This window comes from Rhododendron vialii, chromosome 13a (assembly GCF_030253575.1).
Source record: "Rhododendron vialii isolate Sample 1 chromosome 13a, ASM3025357v1".
NCBI lineage: Eukaryota > Viridiplantae > Streptophyta > Magnoliopsida > Ericales > Ericaceae > Rhododendron > Rhododendron vialii.
The window spans coordinates 28,898,246-28,920,685 of record NC_080569.1 but is presented as its reverse complement, the minus strand read 5'-3'; the positions used below and the strand labels follow the sequence as shown (position 1 = coordinate 28,920,685).

Below are 22,440 nucleotides of genomic sequence, written 5' to 3'. Positions count from 1 at the left end.
CGAGAATCTAAATCGTAGTGAGCACACTTTGATTGTGTCGTGAGATGTCGTCATTTGAGTGTGGCCCCCATTTCCTCTCTCTCTCTCTCTAGGTTAAAGTACAAAAAAAATAAACAATTGTGATTACACCAAATGTACACCAGATGAATTCCACACAAATAATCGGAGCTGATCAAATCCCATACAAATAATCGGAGTTGATCAATTTGCTTAAAACATGATTTTAAGAGTCCGTGTAAAAAATCACTTCATATGAATGTAGCTAAGGGTTTGTTCTATTTTCGTTCTTACAATTGTAGGGATTTAAGCTGAATGAATTGATCAAGCTTATATAATATATCCCAATGAAGTTAATCATTTATAAGGACCTTTAAAGTAATATCTTAAGAATATTGAATGTCTCCGATCATTAATGTGTGACTCTAATATGGGTCTTGTGCCATATGGTGTATATTTACCCCTAGTTTTTTTTGGTTACTTTAATTCAGCTGCCTAAACAGCTCCTTTGCTTAGGGCTCAAGGTTTTCCTCCTTTTGTCCTGTTTTTTGGTTACTTTACTTGATCTTTGTGCCATATGGAGTAATATATAACGACTTTCTTTTTCTTTTTCATCGCATCATCTTGGTGCAAAATAATTACGTATATCTAATCTTGCTAGATACAATTTTTTTTTAAAATTTTTTATTGGGGATCGTGAATCTAGCGTTACCCGTTCGGACAAATAAGCCACAGTGGCTTATTTTTTGTTCTTATTCAAATTTTTTTCGTATCACTTAGCTTATTGTCATTTTTTTGGGGATTATTGCATCCTCACGACAAGAGGAATCTAAAAAGTTAAAATTTTTGACCGAAATCCAATTTTTTTTGAATAAAGACGAAAAAATTGGCTTATTGATTGTTTTTCGTCTTTATTCAAAAAAAATTGGATTTCAGTCAAAATTTTTTACTTTTTAGATTCCTCTTGACGTGAGGATGTAATAATCTCAAAAAAAATGACTATAAGCCAAGTGATACGAAAACAATTTGAATAAGGACAAAAAATAAGCCAAAATGACTTATTTGTCCGAACATCCATATTTGACTTGACTGTTTCTCTCGCGAACTTTTCTGTTCCTTTTTAAAAAGCATTTATTAAGGCTTTACCCGACAAAGTGGAGGGGAGAGAAACCTAGTTAGCTCAGTTAGTTATCTCATTTCTTGCCTTAGAAGAGGTTGGAGTTCGGGGTTCAGGACTATAGACAGCTTCTGAATCCCATGTTGGCTAACATACTAACACCCTGGTGATGTATATAATATTGGCAAAAAAGAAAAAGTGGAGGGGATGAATTAGAGAAGAGAAGGTGTTGCTAATGCCAAATATTTGTACCATGTGCAAGGTACAAGACTTTTATATGCATTAGTATTTTGGCACAAAAAAAAATAGTTTTTGGCTTTTTGCATTATCATTTTCCTTTCTTATAGTAATATTTTTTATGATTCTAAAATGTTTGTATAATAAAACTAAGTGAACTCTATTAAATAAGATCTATATTCCATATAAATAATAGTTTAAATTATAAAATAAAAGAGGTAAAAATAGTGAAACATGGACATTGATTTTGGGACGGAGAGAGTATTTGTTTATTCTGAAGAGCAAAAAAAGTTTGACAATTGTTTTTAATAAACATAGGTTATTTGACTTCTTTTTTTAAAAAATTTGGTTTTAATCTTTATCCTTTTTCAGTTGCTCTAGCGCGCCGAGATGAATGCATAATAAATATTTTTTTGATGAAAACTTAAACCTTTTGGACGAAACACCAATAATAACTGCAGCTAATAATAGTCAATTTAATCCAAACAAACCCTTAAAAGTCACAAAATTGAATTTATGAGGGACTCAAGAGGCTCTGTCTCAAAAAGTTTAGATTGGGCGTCCGATGTTTGATGCATCTTTCATTATGCGTTTTTCATATTGATCAATTTCTGCTTTTTTAGTACTCCCCCTAGTCTCTTTCCCACATTAGTTGTCTTTTATTGTAATTGAGCTTTTTCAGATTAACAAATGAAATATTTTCGCGCATAAATTTTTAGTTTTCTGGGATAAATTTAAAGATCTTAAATAAGTATTCCAAATTAGTACACCATGTGGTGCATTTTGCATTTTTCTACTGATACCAATATGTTACGTACTCCGTAGTAGTCAAAAGACTCTACAACAGTAAAATGGAAGAAAAGTTTTTAACCCCAAAAAAAGAGAGGAAAAGTTCACCAAAAAAAAAAAAAAGGAAGAAAAGTTTTTAACCATTTCACTTCGCAGTTTTTTTTTTTGGTCACCCTTGCTTTGCATGATTCATCGCTATCACATGATTTCATCAATCAGTTTTTTCACGTGAAATGGTCAAAACTCTCTCTCTCTCTCTTTTTTTTTTGCCACAACGAAATGTAATATTATAGATCCAAGAAACAGTACATCAAGAGAAAATTATATCTCTAAACAAAGGATCAAGAAAACCAAATAGGAGGGGACTACACCCAATTCCAACTAAACCCATCGCTCCAAACAGACGGAGCACTGTAGAAAACAACCAAAAATACCCCCACAAAAGGGTGATAGAAGTCTTACAAATAGGGAGAAATCCCACACAGGGGACACCAAAGAAAAGAACAAAAAGAAGAAGAGAAAAACAGGTAATGAAATCGGACGGAGTCCGCTGTACCGGAGCAGACTTTATCCACTCATCTAGATCTCCCACTCTGGCGGGAGGAGAACGTCTCCGGCAACCACGATCTGCAAGCCACTACATCCAAAAGCCGCTGGACTGCACGGTGGAAGAGGCGGAGGAGGGGTGGCGGATGGTGGTTTGGAGAGAAGAAGGATGGGGGTGAAGGGGGAAAGAGAGAAAACCTCCGAGATCTAGAATTGGGAAATTGAAAAATGCCACAAGAGAGAGAAATCCTTCCCCTCCCATCACCCATTGGGGCATAAAACCCGATGGGGGAAAGAGAGAGATGGGCGGCGGCGGTTTCTTTAGGGTTAGAGTGAGAGAGAGAAAAATGTAGTTAGGACGTTTTGTGTTCTATTGGGGAGAGAGAAAAATGGTCGATATGATACATTGTTTAAACAGTGACCGGATAAGGTTAATTAGCAATTAGTATTGCATTGAACCAGCGTGAGCTAATAAATGTTCATATTGTCAACTAACCAACAAATCGGGATAAAGCTAATAAGTGTTTGTTCTTTTTTCGCAAGATTGCTTGCATATTCAAATTTTACGGAAGCCGAAAATTCCAAACTTTGAAGCCGCAGAATGGCTTATCAGGTGGTTAGCTTCGATAAAATTTTTAATGCAACGATTATTACACTACTTTCACACACACGTGAGGCCCACAAAACAAAGGAGCATTAAAGAAAGTCTATGGGAGAAAGTCTACTCCCATAATCCAATTGTACCTGTTAACGCAAACCACGGGCAATTTTATGCAATACGTCTCTCTCTCTCTCTCTCTCTCTCTGCCTTTATCTAGGGGTGTGATAGGGATGATTGGGACAGGTTATTTAGCGGTATAGATACATAGCGGTAATTTATCACGTGCCACTTTATTTCTATTCTGAATAATATAAACTCAAAAGTCATGGACCAATTGTGGTAACCAATTACGCATTTTTCATTTAAAGTATCACGTAACAATGTCTCATGGACTCTCAATAATTACGCGACAACGACTCCATGCAGAACATCCCCTCAAATTTTGGTGGGTTCTATTAGCGGCACTTGGTCGCTCAATAATGTACGTTTTTTTTGGAGTTTCTTAAATATCTTAACGATTCTTCATGGGTTCGTTATATATTTGAAATTCCACTTTCATCCTTATATTTGGGTGAGATTTCTGGATTAGCTACTGTATGTGATATGATAATCTCTTGGTAATTGCAACACGACAAGCAATAAAATGAAGCAGGTCGTCGTTCTTGAGGAACTCGAACATTATTTTACTGGAAGTAGTGAATTCTAATTATTAAATGTTGACGGAGAAACGAAAAACATATACTCTATAAAAAACAAAAAACAACGCAACTACTACCACACACAATTACACAAACACTACACACATATAAACACACACTCCTATATATTGACGCTGAGATCCACACACTCTTCGATATTTTTACAGCTGTGCCACTCCCACTGCTCACTTTCACTGCTCCCCCAATCTCACCGTTTGTCTTGACAATCAATGGTCAAGATTTAAAAAAAAAAAAAAATTTCCAGTGGAAGAGTTTTTTTTTTTTTTTTTTTAAACCGGTCCTGAACGGTGAGATTGAATACAATGGGAAAGGTGTGAAAAAGAGCGGTAGCCATAGACTTTTGGATATTTTTACGCACAATCACATTCACATTGGGATCGATCCGGTGGTCGAAGTATTATTTTAATAAAAGAATAGTAGATTTTTCCCTTTTTGAACTAGAGAAGTACCTTTCAGCCGGATTATATTTTCTATATATTAATCATCAATTCCATTAGCACATTTATTGTCTTGCCTAATACTATATATGAGTATGACATGTACAATGACATCAAATTCATGCAAAGAAGTGGATAAGTGTTTGGTACATCTCAAATATTTTTCATTTACTGGAATGTTTTTGTGCCTATACTTAGGGGGTCAATGATGTTTCCAACTCTAGAAGCAATCTGCAGGTAAGAAGAATTAAACAAAGAATACTGCATAACCATCGGTTTTTTCCAATTAATTTCTTCACACGTCTCCAACCTAAAAGGCTAACAACAAAGATTTAGGAAAGTAAGTTAACTATCGTAATTATTATTATTATTTTTGATTTTTTCTTGGGGTGATTTTCACACTTCTCTTTTTGATATTCATACTTCTTTTTTTTTTTTTAAATGTTTTTTAGTGTTGAAAGTATATGTAATTTTTTTTTTCTGCACAAAATTAGAAAATGTAGTGAATATATAAAGGGCAGTGTGAAAAATGAAAATCAATTTCGTTTTTCTTTTATCTCTTTAACATTCGACCTCATATTTTGGAAAAAATTATTCAATACTCTCGGTATATACTTTCTCCCTCACATAATATGAGGGGCCCACGCAGGTCCCACATGTTACGTGAGGGGAGGGGAGCGACCAGGGAGTATACATACATCGGGAGTAGCATTGAATAATTTCGTTACCCCTATTTTGCTCCGTATTTGTTGTTGCTTCGCCGACCAGAACTTTGTCTCCTGAGGTGCACGGCATTGTAGATTGTTGACAAAAGGGGTTTATCATGAATTAAGGAATGCCTAAGAATATTCGAATGGAAAAAATGGTACATTGATTTGTTTTTGGTTTACCCAAAAGTCATACTCCTAGCCATTCCCCACCCTAATAAGATTCGAATGGGAAAAAAAAATTAGAATTTCCTTCTTGGGTGTCAAATCTGGATAAACAAGAGGGGTCTAGTTTATTTATTAAATGAGTCGAGTTTATACAAACGAGCTGAGCCGAGCCGAGCAGAGCTTAAGGGGTGTTGAGCTCAGCTCGTTTACTACATGAGCCTTAAAACGCAAGCTTGAGCTCAGTACGATTACTAAAGAGCCGAGCCTGTAGAGCTACTCATGAGTAGGTGAAGCGCACATTAACTGATTCTTGCCTTTTTAAATTCAATTCCACTGTCTACTAACAGGAGACCAATTAAAGCCACGGATCTACTAGAATAATTATGTGATGAGGTTTGCACATTTGTGTGTGTGATTTAGAAAGAAAGAAACAGATGCTCTTTTAAAAAACACAATCGCAATTTTTTTTTAAATTCTCCAATACAAAGAAAGATCGAAATGGAATCACCTGTCCCAGGTCGATCTCTGCAATAATAATTTTCTCAATGTGGGTGCATTAATATATTGCCACTGCTTAATTAATTATAAGCCAATGCAACCTTGAATTCAGCAATTAATGATACTTTATACTTACATAAAAATTCTTAAAATTTACATAAACATTCAGAACAACAAGACAAAAAAAAATTAAAATAGATTGTTGTCTTGATCTTATGAATTTTTATGCAAATATTGTGAAATTAAGATGAATTCACAATATTGCATAACTTTTTAATAGTTTTATACATCCAAATGAGAATATGTTTAATCATTCCTTTTTCATAAACATATATTATGAAGCCCCTGTTTCACATAGCTCTGTTTTTTCTTTGTGTCCTTATTCAAATTATTTCGCATTTGTTAATTTTGCATCAAACTTTTATGGATTGTTGATTTTTCTCGTAAAAAGAAATCGGAAAACTAAAAAACTACTATGACTTTTACTCAAATATTCTAGTAAATATCAAAGATAAAGCCCAAAAAGCTGAAATTTTTTGGGCTTTATCTTGGATGTTTTCCAAAATATTTCAGTAAAATTCATAATTTTTTATTTTTTTGATTCCTCTCATCGAGACGAACTAATAATCCACAAAATTTGACACAAAACTAATAAATGTGGAAAAAAGTTGAATAAGGCCCCGTTTAACAAAAATCATTAAAAACTTAATGCATATTACCATTTCGTTTTCACTAGCAAAAAACTTTCGGTATTTTACCATCTCGTTTTCACTAACAGAAAAAGTTGTCAACAAACACTATTTTTGCTGTAGTAATTTTACTCACAAACCATCAACAATTTATTCACTATCGAAAATACCTAACAACTTTTCGACCACAAATAAAAATCTATAAATTTTTCACTACTGGAAACACTCCTAAAGACAAAAACAAAAAGGGTTAATAACTTGTTGACCCCTTTATCTATACACGTTTTTCACTTTGCCCCTCTTACTATAAAACGCTATTACCTACCCCCTTTATCTTCTAATTCCTAACACATAAGGCCTGCTGTTAGTCTGAGATCTCAAACTTAATTAACTATTTTGTTTAAGTATGGATGAATGTAAGGACAGTGGCTCTACCATATTTTGTTGGAAACCCGACAAGTTGTTTTGTTGTTCAAAAAAAAATCCAAAGAATGGAAGGCACCTTTCTCTAAATCATCATCATCCTCCAAATCATCAAGAACAATAATTCTTTCTACTAGTTCGGCCTCCTGCATTTCAACAAAAGTCTTTAAGATAAAATTTCTCCCCCCTAGAATTGTGCACGAAAATATTTCATTTGTTAATCTGAAAAAACTCAATTACAAGAAAAGAACTACTGTAATATGGGAAAGAGACTAGGGGGAGTTGCTAAAAATGCAGAAATTGATCAATATGAAAAACCCATAATGAAAGATGCACCAAACATCGGACGCCCAATATAAACTTTTTGTGACAGAGCCTCTGAGTCCTTCAGAACTTCAATTTTGTGACTTTTAAGGGTTTGTTTGGATTAAATTGACTATTATTAGCTGCAGTTAGTATTGGTGTTACGTCCAAAAGATTTAGTTTTCATCAAAATAATATGTATTATGCATTCATCTTGACAAGAGCAACAGAAAAAGGATAGAGATTAAAACCAAAAAATTTAAAATAAAAAAAAAAGAAGTCAACTAACCTATATTTATTAAGAAAAAATTGTCAAACTTTTTTGCTTTTCAAAATAAACAAACACTCTCTCCATCCCAAAATAAATGTCCATGTTTCACTATTTGTACCTCTTGTATTATATTATTTAAACTATTATTTATATGCAATATGGATCTTGTTTAATAGAATTCACTTAATTTTATTATACAAACATTTTAGAATCATAAAAAATATTACTACAAAAAGGAAATGATAATGCAAAAGGCCAAAAACTATTTTTGTTTGTGCCAAAATTCTAATGCATATAAAAGCCTTGTACCTTGCACGTGGTACAAAGAGATAACCAACATGGGGTTCAGAGGCTGTCCATAGCCCTTAACCCCAAACCTAACCCTCGTGAAGCTCGAACTCCGACCTCCACTTAGGGGGAAAATGAGATAACCAACTAAGCTAACTCGGTTTCTCTCCCCTCCGCTTAGTCGGGTAAAACCTGAATAAATGTTTTTTAAAAAGGAACAGAAAAGTTCGAGAGAAACAGTCAAGTCAATATACTTAGATTCACGATCTCCAATAAAAATTGTATTTAGCTAGATTAGATATACGTAATTACAAAACGTGATTATATTGCACCTAGATGATTCGATAAAAAAGAAAAAAAAAGTCGTTATATATTATTTTAAAAATAAAAAAAGAGGGAAAAGAAAGACAAAAAGGAGGAAAACCGTGAGCAGTAAGTAAAGGAGCCGTTTAGGCAGCTGAATTAAAGTAACAAACAAAAAACTAAATTAAAGTAACGAAAAAAAAAAAACTAGGGGTATACTATTAGGTGTACATCAAATATACACTGGATGGCACGAGACCCATTTTAGAATCGCACATTATGATCGGAGCCATTCAATTTTCTTAAAATATTATTTTCAGTGTTCTTATAAAAAATTAATTTCATTCGAATATTATATTTTGGATATTATATAGGATTAATCGATTCACTCAGCTTTTATCTCTATGCTTGCAGGGGCAAAAATAGATCAAATCCTTAGCTGCATCAATATGAAGTGATTTTTTCCATCAACTCTTAAAAAACATGTTTTAAGCGGATTCATATTTTCCGATTATTTGTGTAGAATTCACCCGGTGTTCATTTGGTGCAATCATAGTTGCTTTTGACTACTTTAACCTAGAGAGAGAGAGAGAGAGGAAACGGGGGCCACACTCAAATGACGCCATCTCGCGACACAATCAAAGTGTGCTCACTACGGTTTGGATTCTCGCATACCCATTTCCCTATAAATTCCCACCCCATTTTCCCAATCTTTTTAAACCCACCACCGGTTTATCTCTCTAGCTCAGCTCTTTCGAATTTCGATCTTCTGCCCCCCACCCATTTTCTCTCATGGAAGAAGAATTAGAATTCCTCGAATCAGAGGTCATTTTCCAAGAAAATGTCCTCAACGAAGAGGGTGTCATTTTCCCAGGTAATTTTAAATCCCAGAATTCAAGAAGTAAGAAGCCGAGGAGGAGGAGGAGGAAGAAGAAGAAGAGTTCCATTCCCATCAATGTCCCGGAAAACGTCTCCGGGAATCCGTGGATTCAGGCCGTGGAAACCGATTTCTTCGACGACGACGACGAGGGGGAACAGTTCGTCCCGCCTCATGTGATTCTGGGTCGCCGGATTTCCGACGGGAAAATGGCGTTTTCGGTGTGTACCGGAAACGGGAGGACTCTCAAGGGAAGGGATTTGAGCCAAGTCCGGAATTCAATTCTCCGAATGACCGGTTTCTTGGAAACGTGACTTCCACGCTATTTTTTACGTAATATTGGATTAGCTTAGACTAGCACGAAAAGGAAAGGAAAGGAAAGGAAAGGAAAGGAAAAGGAAATTAATGATTTTTCCCGTCATTTTGATTTTGTGATTGGTTTTGAACATTAGACTACGTTCGGATTCTCTCATTCATTGAATTGTTGTGATTGTAATAGTAAAACAGAAACGTAAATTTGATATTCGAGAAATAGCCGATCGAGTTTATTGGATTCTCTTTCCAAGTTATTGTGGGCTTCTATATTTTGTTTGGTCCAGTGGTGCGTACTTTGAACTAGGTTTATAAATCACTTTTTCGGAAAACATACGCTATTGATGATATGGTTGTATATCCGTTGATAATGGATCATATCAAACTGTCTGAGCTAATATATAAGCAAATAACAGTATCGGAGGTTCAAAATCCAATTACGTACGTACGCGACCGTCATTAGTTAAAATTCTGCTTTGAACATTCTGTGTATATTTTTTTATCCTTGAAGGTAATTTTTTAGAATATTTTTTGTGTATAGTTTTATCTTTGTGGTATGGTTAGATTCTTTTTTGAAATTGGTATGGCATAGATTATACAGGTAGGTCCATTTGGTTTTCTGTTATACATGCTGCGCTGGACATAACCGCAATATTAATTATTCTTCTTCTTATTTTTTGATTTATTTGAAATTGACTGGGAAGTAGCCAACATGAACAGCTGGAGAGAGACGGAGAGTGTGTGTGCGCGCACGCTATATTATTCAGGCCCTACCTGCCTGCCCAAATGACGTAAATATTCGTTGTCACTCTCAGTTCTATTATGTTTCACATAAATTTTGTTTGGGAATTTTGTCTGGGTTAATTACTTGTTGCTCCCTTTATCTATACACGTTTTTCACTTTACCCCCTCTTGCTATAAAACGCTAAACCTACCCCATCTATCTTCCAATTCCTAACACATAAGGCATGCCGTTAACAAAAGATATGGCAAAGCCACTGCCCTTACATTCATCCATACTTAGGGGTTGTTTGGCTAAATAAGCTACTTGGCTTATTTTATTGTCATTATTCAATTTTTTTTTTGCATTTGTTAGTTTTTCATCAATTTTTTGGAGATTATTGCTTCGTCATGACGAGAGGAATCTAAAAAGTAAAAAATTACGATCGAAACCTATTTTTTTTAATAAAGATAAAAATAAGCCAATAAGCCAATTTTTTCGTCTATATTAAAAAAAATTGATTTCGATCGTAGTTTTTTACTTTTTAGTTTCTTCTTGTCATGAAGAAGCAATAATCCCAAAAAAAATTGACAAAAAATTAACAAATGTGAAAAAAAATTAAATAAGGACAAAAAAAAAATAAACCAAGTGACTTATTTAGCCGAACAACCCCTTAAAACAAAATAGTTAGGTAAGTTTGGCATAATCAATTACATCCAGAAGAATTCAGAATTCATCAAAAGATACGGCCACAAGCCTTAGTGAACTACGTATATTTTATTAATCTTCGAATGAATACAAAGAGTTTTATTAAAAAATCCATTACAAAAGATTTACCATTACAAAATTTGCATTGGGCACATTTTTTGTAAGAAGGCTTAGATTAATTATATTTGAGCCTAATATATATATATTGGTCCTACGAATTTGGAGGCCTAAACTTTAGGCTTTCTTGGCTTCTCCTATAAGCCAGCTCTGGGTTGGTTAATTTCTTCTCCATCCCAAAATTCTAATTTCTTACCATTACAAAATTGGTGTTGGTTTTTAGGTGGCGTTTTTGCTGGTGTGCCCTAGATCTGTTTTTGCTGGTGGATTTGTGGGCTTATGAGATGTCTATAGTGGACCTATCAGTAAATCTTCCATTAATAAAATTTTTTTGCTTGGCCAAAAAATTTTTAAAAAAATCATGCCCTACTTTTTTTTGGAAGAAATTTTTTTGCCATTTCAATTGCAGTTTTTTTTTCCGTCAATAAAAAGTAATATTAGAATGAAAGAATAATGGTAAAAGTTCGAAGTTGTCCAGTAAATACCAAACAAATTTTTTTCATTTAAAAAAGTCAGGTGAACCTGAAACAAACACCCAAGCAATTGGGCTAGCTAGCTAGCTAGCTAGCTTGTAGGTTCTACAAATTAGTAATTCCCTTCAAACTAAACCAATTATGGTTATAAATCTGTGGGGCCCACAAATTGAAAATGGACAGGTAAGGATATATATATATATATATGTGGATAAGGGTTTTATTATCTAGAAAAGAATATTTTACGATGTTCAGTTGAGTGTAGGAAAGATCAATGATGCAATAACGATCCATGAAAGCTTTACTTGTAAGTCATTCATTTTACATCCATTGCATGAAATGGTTTTACGCGTAAAACATTTTACCCAGTCATTTGTTCAATCAAACATCGAAAAATTGGGTAAAATATTTTACTCTTTCAAACAAATACAGCCTATGCGCGTATTAATAAACAAATGCAGCCTTTATCCACTTCAAATAAGATCCCAATAGTAATTGGTAATAAGTCAAATTTTGCCAGCTAGCTTAATTTACTATTCAATGCATTGACGCTCTAACATTACAACAGGGAGCTAGGATTTTATAACATGGAAAAAGAATGGAAAACAGTACAAACTGAATTATTCATCCAACAACGTCTTTGGAACTAATTAGCCTGTACTTTAATACCGCTTAACGTCATTTTTGTCTATTCAAAGTTCAAACCATCTGTACCAAAAAATGTAGCTGTATATCACTGTTCTCTTATGTCGGCGACACATGACAGAGGTTTAGGGCAAATATATAAGAACAAGTGACCTGATACCGTCGTTCCATTCCTAGCTCTAAGTAGGTCCTTATATATATATATATATATATATATATATATATATATATATATATATATATATATATATATATATATATATATATATATATATATCGTCAGAGAAATAATTAGCTCCGCTCACAATATTGGAAGTTGAAGGGCTTCGCAGTGGATAGTTGTTTTGATGATAATGATTAAAATGAAAGAGACATTAATAGTTTAGGCATTGTCTCCTACCAAACAACTCAGTCAAAAAGGTCCTTACCAAAAAAAATTAAAAAAAAAAAAAATTTCACTCACTCGAAAAGTCATATTTGTTGACATTGATTGCAATTCAAAGTCTAACCATATATAGTAACTTCATCCACTGTTTTTTCTTAATTTGTTAGTATTATAAAATTAGCACTAAAAATAAAACAATTGTCTCGTTGGAGCATAAAATATGCACAAAAATTTGAATGCGTGATATATACATACACACACAGTTATTTTCAAATAAGAAAGTCCTTATTTTAGAGTTAAAATAAGGACCTTTCTATTCCTCCCATTTTCTATTCGAATTCGATGATCCAAGCCGCTCAATGTGTTCAGAACGTGATTTTAAGAGTACCCGTGAAGAATCAGCAAAAAAAGTGACCGGGAAGGGCTTCATCCGAGCAGTTTTTATTTGAACTGTTCGATAAAAAACAAACAAAAACTGCTCGGATGAAGCATTTCCGGTCTCTTTTTTTTGCTGATTTTTAGCGAGTTCCCTTAAAATCACGTTCTGAACACATTGAGCGGCTTGGATCATCGAAATTCTATCGGGAAAGGGAGGTCCTTATTTTATTAAGTTAAAGTGGTTCTTAGGAGAATGAGACTATATATATATATATATATATATATATATATATATATATATATATATATATATATATATATATATATATAATGTCTAGTTTTGGCTGTAGTTTTCTTCTGCACCTGTCTTTTTAATAAAACTAATAAAAGGAAAAGCAAGAGGGGTTTCTAAAGCTACTAATTACTTTTATCTTTTCTCTTGGCTTTCATTTTGCTAATATAATCACGTTTTGTAATTACGTATATCTAATCTAGCTAAATACAATTTTTATTGGAGATCGTGAATCTAAGTATATTGACTTGACTGTTTCTCTCGAACTTTTCTGTTCCTTTTTAAAAAACATTTATTAAGGTTTTACCCGACTATACTGAGGGGAAAGAAACCGAGTTAGCTCAGTTGGTTATCTCATTTTCCCCCTAAGTGGAGGTCGGAGTTTGAGCTTCACGAGGGGTAGGTTTGGGGTTAAGGGCTATGGACAGCCTCTGAACCCCATGTTGGTTATCTCTTTGTACCACGTGCAAGGTACAAGGCTTTTATATGCATTAGAATTTTGGCACAAACAAAAATAATTTTTGGCCTTTTGCATTATCATTTCCTTTTTGTAGTAATATTTTTTTATGATTCTAAAATGTTTGTAGAATAAAATTAAGTGAACTCTATTAAACAAGATCCATATTACATATAAATAATAGTTTAAATAATATAATACAAGAGGTACAAATAGTGAAACATGGACATTTATTTTGAGATGGAGAGAGTATTTGTTTATTTTGAAAAGCAAAAAAGTTTGACAATTTTTTCTTAATAAATATAGGTTAGTTGACTTCTTCTTCTTTTTTAATATTTTTTTTAATCTCTATCCTTTTTCTGTTGCTCTTGTCAAGATGAATGCATAAAACATACTCCTTCCGTCCCATAACGTTTGGCATTTTCAGGAATGCGTGCCATTTTTAAATTGCATATATCTTTCAATCCATAATGTTTTAGGCAATTTTTTAAACTTTGTTTAATAGAACAAATTAAACTCTATCACACAAGATCCATATTGTTTATAAAAAAAATTATGAATTCAAAGATATAGTTAGTTTTTTCATAAGGTTGAAATAGTGAAAATGCCAAATATTATGGGATGGAGGGAGTATTATTTTGATGAAAACTAAATCTTTTGGACGTAACACCAATACTAACTGCAGCTAATAATAGTCAATTTAATCCAAACAAACCCTTAAAGGTCACAAAATTGAAGTTCTGAGGGACTCAGAGGCACTGTCACAAAAAGTTTATATTGGGCGTCCGATGTCTTGTGCATCTATCATTATGGGTTTTTCATATTGATCAATTTCTGCTTTTTTAGCACTCCCCGTAGTCTCTTTCCCATATTACAGTTGTTCTTTTCTTGTAATTGAGTTTTTTCAGATTAACAAATGAAATATTTTCGTGCACAATTCTAGGGGGGAGAAATTTTATCTTAAAGACTTTTGTTGAAATGCAGGAGGTCGAACTAGTAGAGAGAATTATTGTTTTTGATGATTTGGAGGATGATGACGATTTAGAGAAAGGTGCCTTCCATTCTTTGGATTTTTTTTTGAACAACAAAAAACATTTTATTAATCATCGAATGAATACAAAGAGTTTTATTAAAAAATCCATTACAAAAGATTTACCATTACAAAATTTGCATTGGGCACATTTTTTGTAAGAAGGCTTGGATTAATTATATTTGAGCCTAATTTATATATATAGAGTTAGGTTTCGGTGAGGGATCCCTCATTTTATTAAAATGCGGGACTCCCCTTCCCGATTGAATTTCGATGATCCGAGCCGCTCAAAGTTATCAGAACGTGATTTTAAGGGTCCTCGTGAGAAATCAGCAAAAAAAATGACCGGGAAGGGCTTCATCCGAGCAGTTTTCATTGAACGGTTCAAAAAAACTGCTCTTATGACGCCCTTCAATTCCCGGTCATTTTTTTTGCTAATTTCTCGCGAAGATTCTTAAAATTACGTTCTGCACACATTGAACGGTTCGGATTTTTAAAATTTGATCGGGAAATGAATTTTCCTCATTTTAACAAAATGAAGGATCCCTCACTTGAAAATTCCTCTATATATATATATATATATATATATATATACAGTCCGTCTCCCGTAAGGACCACCTTATTCTAATAAAATGCCGACCTCCCTTTCCCAATTGAATTTCGATGATCTGAGCCGCTCAATGTGTTCAGAATGTGATTTTAAGGGTACTCGTGAGAAATCAGCAAAAAAAAAAGACCGGGAAAGGCTTCATCCGAGCAGTTTTTGTTTGCTTTTTATCGAACGGTTCAAACAAAAACTGCTCGGATGTAGCCCTTCCAAGTCATTTTTTTTTGCCGATTTCTCGCGGGTACCCTTAAAATTACGTTCTGAACGTATTGAGTGGCTCGGATCATCGAAATTTGATCGAAAAATAGGAGAAATGAGGAGGTCCGCATTTTAACTAAAATAAGGAATTCCTAATTTGAGACTGACTGACTGTATTCAGCTCTGGGTTGGTTAATTTCTTGCCATCCTTGTTGGTTTTTAGGTGGCATTTTTGCTGGTGTGCCCTAGATCTGTTTTTGCTGGTGGATTTGTTGGCTTATGAGATGTCTGTAGAGGACCAATCAGTAAATCTTCCATTAATAAAATTTTTTTGCTTAGCCAAAAAAATTTAAAAAAAATCATGCCCAACTTTTTTTTGGAAGAAATTTTTTTGCCATTTCAATTGCAGTTTTTTTTCCCGTCAATAAAAAGTAATATTAGAATGAAAGAATAATGGTGAAAGTTCGAAGTTGTCCAGTAAATGCCAAACAAATTTTATTCATTTAAAAAAGTCAGGTGAACCTGAAACAAACACCCAAGCAATTGGGCTAGCTAGCTAGCTAGCTTGTAGGTTCTACAAATTAGTTAATTCCCTTCAAACTAAACCAATTATGGTTATAAATCTGTGGGGCCCACAAATTGAAAATGGACAGGTAAGGATGTATATATGTGGATAAGGGTTTTATTATCTAGAAAAGAATATTTTACGATGTTCAGTTGAGGGTAGGAAAGATCATTGATGCAATAATGATCCATGAAAGCTTTACTTGTAAGTCATTCATTTTACATCCATTGCATGAAATGGTTTAATTTTACGCGTAAAACGTTTTACCCAGTCATTTGTTCAATCAAACATCGAAAAATTGGGTAAAATATTTTACTCTTTCAAACAAATACAGCCTATGCGCGTATTAATAAAAAAATGCAGCCTTTATCCACTTCAAATAAGATCCCAATAGTAATTGGTAAGAAGTCAAATTTTTGCCAGCTAGCTTAATTTACTATTCAATGCATTGACGCTCTAAAATTACAACAGGGAGCTAGGATTTTATTACATGGAAAAAGAATGGAAAACAGTACAAACTGAATTATTCTTCCAACAACGTCTTTGGAACTAATTAGCCTGTACTTTAATACCGCTTAACGTCATTTTTGTCTGTTCAAAGTTCAAACCATCTGTACCGAAAAATGTAGCTGTATATCACTGTTCTCTTATGTCGGCCACACATGACAGAGGTTTAGGGCAAATATATAAGAACAAGTGACCTGATACCGTCGTTCCATTCCTAGCTCTAAGTAGGTCCTTATATATATATATATATATTGATCGTCAGAGACATAATTAGCTCCGCTCACAATATTGGAAGTTGAAGGGCTTCGCGGTGGATAGTTGTTTTGATGATAATCTATACACTTGTAATAAAAGATCCTGGGTTGGTAAGCCAAGGCACTGTGCGAATTTACATTAATGCCCTCTGAGCTTTTCCTTTGCATTTGGTCCTGCAGGTGTTTGAGCTTTTCCTTTGCATTTGGTCCTGTAGGTGTTTGTGTATAGGGAGGTTTTGTATCTTACGTTATTCTTGCAAGCAAACGTTGTCGTCCGATTTTCACACCTAAAACTGGTCCTCTATTTGCTGATTTCGCCGAATTCTTGTACTTGTTACGCTTGACGCCGTCTTTGAACGAGAGGCAGGCGCTGGAGCGCAATAGATGCGTGAGCGACGATGGGCGGTTCTCCGGATTTCACTCTCCAAATCTGTACTTCGTTTGCTGAATTCATGGAATTTCTGTACGCGTTGTTGCTGCTTGCGCCGTTTGGTGAGTATATTTGAGATATTTAAGGGTTTCAGTTCATTCGTGTCGTGTTTTGGTAAGGCGCTCCTGGTTTTACTCGCTAGATTGGTACTTTTTCCCAGTTTTCATGGAGATTTGGTACTTATTAAGCCGTTTACACTGTTCTACTTCATCATCACAATACTGTTGCTACGGCTGTGGCCGTCTTCAAAATAGGTGGCAGATTTGTTATTCCTTCACCTCACTCCTGGGTTCATTACGGCTACGACGAAAGAGAACGCGTGAGAAAAGGTAAGTTATTGGTTTATTTGCGTTTACGATCGATTAGAGCGATCTTGCAGTTGTAAGTCATTGGAATTGATTCACCTCCACAATCATTTTACTGATGTCAATAAGGCAAAAGACAAATTTTCGATTCTCTTTATTGCAGTGTATATGAGTAGTTTTTAGGTTCAAATTCCAATTCCATGATGTAGGTACCACAGATTTGAAGCGGTAAGAATTTAGGTGCAATCGTGTATGTGTGCTCCATTCGCCCAAGAATCCTACCTCCATTATACATGTTGCATATTTCTCTTTATTTCTGTTCCATTAGATGGCTGCAATTGACCAGATGTGATGATTCAATTTTCAATGTTAGCAACAGAAAGTCGAAATTTATTACATAATGTACACTAGGAAAACCGGTACCTAAGCCGGTACGGTATTCAGAACCTTGCTCGAGTGGATAATATGTTGATTGGATGTTTTCTTATTTCTTGATAGTTGCTTCATATTTGTCCTATTTTGGTTATCTAAGGGATTTTTTATTTGTACCTAAAGGTCTCTTTAATTTGACATGGCTGTGAGCTTACAAGATCGTTTGGCATCTACTTGCCAATACTTTGTAGAAGCTGTTTGTGTGCGCCGTTCTAAGATGGAACTGAAACTGGAGCTCCATCTTTACGTTGTTACTAATTTTGTCAATCATTTACTTTGCATCTTCTATAAGCTGCCCCTTGATAAATACATTTAATCCTAGCGTACTTCAAAAAATTTCGAATGAACTTGACCTTGACCGTTTCTGGATAAGAACAATGAGGATTTGGGAAATACAGTACATTAATGGATTTGTTGTTGGGCAGGGTTGGAATTCTTAGGTTAATGCACATGATTTGAGATGCCATGATACTATGATCTTCAGTCTTGATTGGGAGATAAGACTACTAAGGATAACACGTCTTCTTTTGAGTGTATGGTTAGGATTAGCCAATACGAGTTTAACTTCTTACAATACTTGGCTTTTGTACGTATATGTAGATGATGTAGTTCAACTTGGATACTTTTTGGAAACTTGATTAGCATTGACCAATCCTGGTTTAGCCACAAGGTCTGTAACAGTTTGAAACTCAGCTCTAAATTTATTGAATGAAATAGATCATGTGCAATATAGTTTCTATGCTTTTTGGAGGGCCATTATTCCTTAATCTAAGTGAAGAGGTGCAAAAATCTTACCTGTTATATATCCTTTGCGCTCTCTGACACCTTTAGACCTGGCTTATTGTAATGAATGACTGTAATTATCTTGTGGTACAGCAGAGTTCCTCTAACACTTGTGTTTTATTATATCAGAGTGAGGATTTCTTGATTTTATCGTCTTAAAGTGTAGTAGCAAAAGCTAATGATCAGTATCACATAGTAGCATATGCAATAGCCATTCAATCTATTTAGTTATTCTTTTCACCTAACTATGATATAATTCTATACATCGTCCGATGATGACCTTGATAACTAATGTGCCTTTTGCCTCTTCTAAACTTGGTTAACTCTTGCAATCTGCTGCCATTTGTTGATGAAGGGGCTTCAACACATATTTTATCTAACGTTGCAATCTGGCATTGCTGCTTTATGCTCTTGGTTCCTTTAACGGATTGACAGTGGGTGACTTGGTGCAATTCTGATCTGCTCTAGCAGTTCAGGTATTTCCCTGTTTAAAATTGAATTTTGCTGGTAGTGCTGTTACTTTCTTATGTATTTGGTCACAACATATTCCTTGTTGAGCTCACAATGGAGCCCGAATCGACTTATTACTGGTATTTGTCCATCTTTACAGCAGGTTTATTTAGATAAAAAAAAAATAAAGGAAGAAGAGGAGACCATTGCCAGATTACATTCAGAAGGTCCAAAAGGAAGTAAAACCCGTTAAAATACCTATAGGTTTGTATCATGCCTCAAGTGACCTCTTTTTCTTTTTTGAGAAATTTCTTGAGATTAGACCAAAATATAATTTGAGACTAACTGCACTGTTGTTTTCTTGCCGAGTTGAATTGAGTTGGTTTGTATGATCAGTTTCCTGCTGCTGCCACCTTTCTCAGATAATGATACGAGCCCTTTACGCATTTAACATAATGACTTATTTGACGGATTTCAAAGCATTTAATGCTTATGCTGCTCCTTTTGAGTCTTTAATGCTCGTCAAAGATTTCTTCGTTTGGTGTTGAAGGATAGGAGTATGTTATGATGTATTTCATTTCATTTGTATATTCTCTGTCACTGATTTGTTACTGCAAAACTAGATTTTTTTCCCCCCAAGAGTAGGCATTAATATAATTCGGGTGCACAGTTTTCTCTCACTTTTGGACGAGCAGTTGGCAATTCTATTTTCTTTTTTGAGTTTGTCTCTCAATGGTGATTGCATGCAGATATATTACTTCTCTAAATACTTTGGACTTGGTTTGGCAATCCTTTCCTCTTCCACTTTTGGCCACCCCATAAGTCATGACCTGACAATTAGAATAATATATCTCTCATCAATTCCCTGTCAAAACATGGCAATTCTCTGAACACCTCTATTAGTTCAAGTCCTGCTAAGGGGTCATATAATACTAAATCAATTATCACTGGCCAATTTTATCTCATGAGTCCTACAAAGGGAACAAGAGTGAAAGTGTCTAAGTAGGAATAGTTTTTAATTTAATTGCGGTTATGGTTTTGCTCACACTAGATACAATATTTGGACTCTCATGTTGTTACCTTCCTTGGGAGGTGCATCACATACAAGGATATTATGGCATTCCAAATCTTGAGATACAAGTAGAAATGTCTTACCTCTTAGTGTGGCGGTTTTTTACGGCTTGGATCGAACACCAGACTATGGTTTTTTCTCAAGATTAGGTCTGGCTGTTTCCATGGAGTTTTTTTTTATTTTTAAAGCTGATGATGTGCCGTTCCGATTTGGAAGAGATACGCAGACAGAAGTAATCAACACTTATATGCTTGCAGACGTGTTTCGTTTGAATTAGTGTCCAGGAGTTAATAAGTCTTTCACTTATATAGTAGGAAACTGCTTCTGATCTTTGTTTGATTGATAAAAGTCGGCCTTGCCTTGAACTCAGATACTACTATCAAGCATTTGGAAGCTACGGTAGTAACTAATAGGTTGGATATGGAGAGCTTGAACTCGAAGTTGGAAGAGTTGCATTGTGTGTCTTCATCTTTAATGAAGCTGGACGTGAATGCACATCAACACATATAATTGGTACTAAAGACTGCAGGTCTCTTTTAGCTGCACTACATATTGGCCTTTCTCATGCCTTTTTGAAAAGTTAACTGAAATATGTTCACACTTTTGTCGTGCTACTTTTTTAGGATTACCCAATATCAGTTAAACTTCTTCCATCCCTTCAATGGCTTTTGGTATCTATTATCTAGATGTATTTCAACTTGGATGTTGCAGATACATACATACTATCTTTTGTTATGTTGCAGATACATACATACTATCTTTTGTTATGTTGCCAGCCTTACATCATCAATGAAGTAATACCTATCTAATCTAAACTTCCAGTATTATGGTTACCGATGTTATGGCGCTTCAGTTCATTGTTTCAGTGTCTTTTTTTGTGCTTAATTAAATGGCTACTTGTAGTTTGTGGAATATCCCTAATTGTTGGAAGCCTTTTTTTTGGGATAAAATAATACTCTTGTACGCCTTAACCTGAATGTCTAATGACCTTCCAGCTTTTCATACATTTAAAGTTAGTTCTAATTTCACTCAAGTTGCCTGTCCAAAAAGTAAAGGCAAAAACCAGTCCAAAATAGGTGGACTCTGCCATCAGTACCACCGATAGGTATGCTCACAATCATTGACACCGAACACCATGGTGTGCAAATGGAGATAGAGCAGACAGGGTTTAGTAGTATAAGAGCATCAATCTTAACATAAGATGTGCCAAAACAATGAATCCCTTGTATTTCAATATCTTTGACTGATTTTCTGCTTCAATAATTGCTATTTCTCTTAACATTTAGTGCAGAGTTGTAAAACACATAGGGTATGCAAAAACAATGAATCCGAACATCTGAAAGTTTTGTATATAATCTTACACAAGGTGTGCCAAAACAATGAATCTCTTGTATTTCAAGATCTATAATTGATTTTCTGCTTCAAAATATCTTGCTATTTCTCTTAACATTCAATGCAGCTACATAAGAATATCCGAGTTGTAAAACAAGGTGTGCTAAAATAATGAATCCCTTGGATTGGAACATCTGAAGGTCTTGTGTGCCAAAAAAATGAATGCCTTGTATTTCAAGAACTCACACATTTATGCTTCAATAACCTCTTGCTATTTCTCTACTATCATCATTACGAAAACCGAAAACATTTTTCGATACCAGTTCATCCAATGAGCACGCGGAAACGTGCGAAGCACGGGCATTACACTAGTGATTAAAATGAAAGAGACATTAATAGTTTAGGCATTGTCTCCTACCAAACAACTCAGTCAAAAAGGTCCTTACCAAAAAAAAAAAAAAAATTCACTCACTCAAAAAGTCATATTTGTTGACATTGATTGCAATTCAAAGTCTAACCATATATAGTAACTTCATCCACTGTTTTTTGCTTAATTTGTTAGTATTAAAAAATTAGCACTAAAAATTAAACAATTGTCTCGTTGGAGCATAAAATATGCACAAAAATTTGAATGCGTGGCTCAAATTCATGTTGCCTGCAATCATTACAACACTCATTGAGCACATTGAGCGGTTTGGATTATCGAAATTCAATCGGGAAAGGGAGGTCTGCATTTTATTAAAATGAGGTGGTTCTTACGGAAGACGGACTGTGTGTGTGTATATATATATATATATATATATATATATATATATATATATATATATAAAACTTTTATAATGTCTAGTTTTGGCTGTAGTTTTCTTCTGCACCTGTCTTTTTAATAAAACTAATAAAAGGAAAAGCAAGAGGGGTTTCTAAAGCTACTAATTACTTTTATCTTTTCTCTTGGCTTTCATTTTGCTTCCACAAAAAGTGAATTCCTTATTTCTAGATATGAACACAATCCCAAGCTCA

At 34.4% G+C, this 22,440-nt stretch overlaps 1 protein-coding gene and 1 long non-coding RNA gene across 2 annotated transcripts; both read left to right on the top strand.

Annotated features, from left to right (window-relative positions):
• Positions 1-8,849: 8,849 nt before the first annotated feature.
• LOC131312365 (protein S40-1-like) lies at positions 8,850-9,372 on the top strand. Its single transcript, XM_058340065.1, has one exon. It carries the CDS (start codon positions 8,886-8,888, stop codon positions 9,282-9,284), a length of 399 nt encoding a protein of 132 aa, XP_058196048.1. The 5' UTR covers positions 8,850-8,885; the 3' UTR covers positions 9,285-9,372.
• Positions 9,373-17,230: 7,858 nt separating this feature from the next.
• On the top strand, positions 17,231-20,826 carry LOC131312364 (uncharacterized). The gene is made up of 3 exons (XR_009195850.1): positions 17,231-17,378; positions 18,925-19,045; positions 20,462-20,826. It is a non-coding gene; the product is annotated as an uncharacterized LOC131312364 (long non-coding RNA).
• The last annotated feature ends 1,614 nt before the right edge of the window (positions 20,827-22,440 follow it).